Below are 4,292 nucleotides of genomic sequence, written 5' to 3' on the forward strand. Positions count from 1 at the left end.
ACTTTAGTCCCAGAGGAAGAGTTATTATTATTAAGACAAATCTTCACGTCTAAAAAGAAAACATGGTTAAGGCTGGTTTAGTTTGATCCCTCGCTCTGCAGAGAGGACGTGCAGCTTCACAGCTCTGACTTCACCGCTGCACTTCAGCTGCGCAGGCATTTCATTAACTTTGTGGCGTTTTAGCAATCGCACAAATCTAAAACTGCTCTAGTGCATTAAAAAAAAAAAAATGACCACACCATCATCTAATTTGCTTGATGCACCAGCAGATTTATGTTGTAAAATATGAGAACTGTTCTGTTAAACATTTAGCAAAAAGTGTCAAAACAATTAAATCCATAAAACTGATTGAATCCTGATACAAGCATCCATCAAGATGCCGAATTTCACCGTTAATATTCCTGAAAACAGCATTGAAGAGTCCACCTCTCAGACACATTAAATCATTTTATTTAAAAAAAAAAATTATCACCGCCACCTGTTTAACTGAAATCTTTATAGTTTTGGCCCGTTAAGCCCAATTTGTTTCCTCTCAGAGCAGAAACCTCCCTCTTTGCCTCGGTGTCACTGTTGTGACTGATGTCTTTTCCATCCTGCTGCCCTCCCTCATTAAAAAAAGGAAAAACTTCCAATCCTTTTGACCTTTACCATGACTTTGCTGTTTCCACTAAACATACATGAAAAACACACAACTGCTACCTTTCCTATTATAGTCAGATCTCCCTCCGTGTCCTCCCTTCCTAACAGACTTTTAAAGGCATGTCTGGTTTTCTGCTCTTGTGATAAAGCTATCAAAGCAGAAGGTCTGCATGTTTTAGAGGGGCTTTTGATGAACTAATTACAGCTGAGTACTTATTTTAGTCTGATACAGATCTTTAAATAGACTTAAATCTCTACTTTGAGGATTTCTGGGTGGAAATCTATCAGCAAATCCCATTAAAGAACAAATCAGCAATCAGAGAAATGCAAAAACCTCAGTGTTTGTGTCATTTCATTATATTTCTCAACATCCACATATGAATAAAATACATTTAAAGCAAACATTTGTTACAGAAATTCATCAGAACTCGTCCAGGTTGCTCCTGGTGTCTTGTAGATGTTTAAGAGACTTGAGCACCTCCTCTGTCAGCCTCCTGCCAAGTTGTTTACCCCCTCTGCTTCTGACATTCACTGTCCCACTCTCACGCTCCTTATCGCCCACCACTATGAAAAAAAAACAACAAAAATAAAGTGCTTAAATATGCTAACATCGATATCTGTTAGGTACAAACTCAAAACAGTGCACTGATGGAAAGAAACAACTGAGACAGGCTTTAGTTTATTAAACTGCCAGTTTTCATCTTAGTTTTTCATCTTTACCAAATATGTAGTTGTACTGAGCCAACTGAGCGGCGCGAATCTTCTTATTTAAGGTTGCGCTATGATCGTTTCTCATATCAGCCATGAAGCCAGCTTCACAGAACTGCTGGACCACCTTAAGAGGAGACAAGAGGTAAAAAAATGGAAGATAGTATCTGTAACGCTCTTCTAATATTAACAAATTAATCATGATAGTGGGGGGAAAAAAAAACACCAAGTACAGCTTATTGGCAGGTTTCCATCGGAGACTGACCTGTCTGCTGTATGACTCACTGCTGCCCCCTACAGGAATCACCTTCACCTGAGCTGGAGACAGCCACAGTGGCCTGGTTTGGGTTTAAAAGATCAAATAAAATAAGAGTTAGGGGGCTGATACAGTGTCATACTCTACAGCTTAATAAAATCCTGTAGTTCATCATCATACCACTTTCCTCCAAAGTTTTCAGCCAGGATGGCAATCATTCTCTCCAGTGATCCCAGTACAGCTCTGTGGATCATCACTGGTCTGCATGACACTCCATCTTGTCTGGGTTTAAAAATGATTTAGGTCAGAGTTCAAATTTATAGAAAAGATACATTTATTGATTTTAAAAAGATATCCATGATTGAGACCTGTTGTAAGAACCAAAACCAGACATTTCTTGCACCAGGGTTCTTCCTTTAAAAGTAAAGTGCTGTGTGTTGTCATCATTGTATGTTCCCATACAACGGCAAAATTAGTTCTCTGCATTTAACCCATAAAAACTGGGATTATCATTTCTAACCCGGGCCGGAAGCAGAGCCATGATAATGTGCTGGATGAGTGGACCATGTTGGTGTCGGGCTTTTGATTGAGTGAGTGGATCAGCCGTGTTCCAATTATATGGCATCATGACTTGCCATAAATTCCAATTATATGGCATCATGACTTGCCATAAACTCCAATTATATGGTAACATGGCTTGCCATACTTTCACCAGCCGCATGCGGCCATTTCACTGCGAACTGACCGGCCTTGAAAGAGGTAAAATAAAGTTCAGTTAAGCTTCAGATGGGACTGCCAGGCAGCGATCCATCAGTCCAAATGGACGTTCATTCAGCCGCTGCACTCAGCGGCTGAATGAACTACTGGTAATTCGTTGGGTGGGGTTCAGAAATGATTGCTACAGGCTGGGGCCGGGTTGGATCAGATTTTTTGGACCCGAATGCAACTCTACCTGGGATGCACCCAGGTGGGGTGGTGGGCAGCTATGTAGGCACCCGGGGAGCAATTAGGGATTGGGTGTCTTGCTCAGAGACACCATGACATGTGGGAATGGCTGGGGATCTAACCTGGGACTTTCAGGTCCCGAGTCGGCTGCCCTGCTTCTATCCCAACTTACTGACTGAAAACATATGAAGTGAAAAACCGAGAGGCAGACAGAGAACAAGACGATGTATTCATGACCAAATCGACTTAATTTGTTTTATTTAAACCTGAACAATCACCGAACTTCACATCCAAATGCAAGTTTATCAGAAACCAAAGCAGATTTGTCAACAGTGCTGGTTTAGAGCCGTGCAGACCAACGCCTCAGGGACTGAACGCCAAACGCAGCAGTTCTGAACCGACTCACCCGACGTACTGAAGGTCGAATCTGATCGGCAGCTGGAAGTCCAGTTGGATTGTGGCGCACTGGTGTTGTCGGCCGATTGCGTCTTTAATCAGGATGTCAATCTATGAAGAAAAAGGAAAAAGTCTGTTCTGGTTTTAGAGTTAGGTGAATATTCCTGCACACAAAAGGTGACAAACTTTATGATTCTGGGAGAAGTTCAACTACCTAACTGTGGCCGGCAGTCCCTCGCTGCATGGCTGTAAAATGTTGAAGTGTCACGCTCGTCCTGACTTGACCTACCTCTGTGCCTTCATGACTCTGATCCTGTCCTCATGATGCTCGTTGACTTCGTGCACAAATTAAACTGCCTCAAAGAAAGCAGAGCTCAGTTCACATCATTTTATGATTAATAAAAGGAACTGAGCATTAAAGGACTGATGCTACAATGATGAACTTTAAAAGGATTAAATTACAAATTAATAATCAGAGCATCATTTTACCAGTTGATGATTTAAGAATTCAACTTGGTGCTTTTGTTGTTGGGGATTAGCTGTAAAGATGAAAACCAGGACTAATTTTTAAATGAAGATCTCACCAGAAATAAGTCGACTTTGAGAATGGCAGAAAGAGAATTTAGCCTAAATCTGACTGAAATAAAGAAGAAAAAAGCTTTTGACCACATGTGAAATCTCACACTCATTTGATCTCATTCCTTTAATTCATAACAAAAACAAAAAATAGTTTGTTGTCCCTGTGACTGTACCAGAAAACAATCTGGAACTGAGGAGCTGTGATAAAGTGACAATAATCCTAAAGTTAAACTGAATAAAAGCATGATTTCTTCTGGTGCATCTGCCAAATGAGCCTTTAATATTTCTTCAACAGCACACGTACATGTGGTCCGTTCTGCAGCCTGGAGTAATTTGTATATGCAGATAATCCTAAAACACGTATTGTTAAACTTTATTGTTAAAATCTGTGGATCTTTTTGGTTCAAGTTTTGTGTCTGTAGTGGCTAAAAAAAATTCAAATGCAGACAGTGCATTTATAGTTTAGACTGCTAGTAAACACTGAAACCTTCTGTTTACTTCTGTATGTTGTCTGGACCTTCTTTATATTTTTAACCCTCCTGCTGCTCTTGGGTCAAAAACTGAGGTCTCAGGGTCATTTTGACCCAAGGGCAGCAGGAGGGTTGAGTAAATGGTACTCCTCCCACTGACCTTTGGGCCGTAAAAAGCTCCGTCTCCAGGGTTCAGCTTCCAATGTTCACCAAACTGCTGCAGACCATTCATTAGTTGCTGCTCGAATGAGAACACACACACACACACACACACACACACACACACACACACACACACA

At 41.0% G+C, this 4,292-nt stretch overlaps 1 protein-coding gene across 1 annotated transcript in view; it reads right to left on the minus strand.

Annotated features, from left to right (window-relative positions):
• Positions 1–1,029: 1,029 nt before the first annotated feature.
• tars2 (threonyl-tRNA synthetase 2, mitochondrial) overlaps positions 1,030–4,292 on the minus strand; it is a 13,152-nt gene continuing 9,889 nt past the window's right edge. Inside the window, exons 13-18 of the mRNA XM_037676277.1 lie at positions 4,154–4,231; positions 2,955–3,055; positions 1,784–1,885; positions 1,613–1,685; positions 1,360–1,474; positions 1,030–1,203 (exon numbers count right to left, since the gene is read on the minus strand). Coding sequence (XP_037532205.1) covers positions 1,061–1,203; positions 1,360–1,474; positions 1,613–1,685; positions 1,784–1,885; positions 2,955–3,055; positions 4,154–4,231 — 612 coding nt within the window. The 3' untranslated portion in view covers positions 1,030–1,060. The remainder of the gene's footprint in view (positions 1,204–1,359; positions 1,475–1,612; positions 1,686–1,783; positions 1,886–2,954; positions 3,056–4,153; positions 4,232–4,292) is intronic.

Source organism: Nematolebias whitei, chromosome 5 (assembly GCF_014905685.2).
Source record: "Nematolebias whitei isolate Nwh7 chromosome 5, NemWhi1, whole genome shotgun sequence".
In the NCBI taxonomy this organism is placed as follows: Eukaryota; Metazoa; Chordata; class Actinopteri; order Cyprinodontiformes; family Rivulidae; genus Nematolebias; species Nematolebias whitei.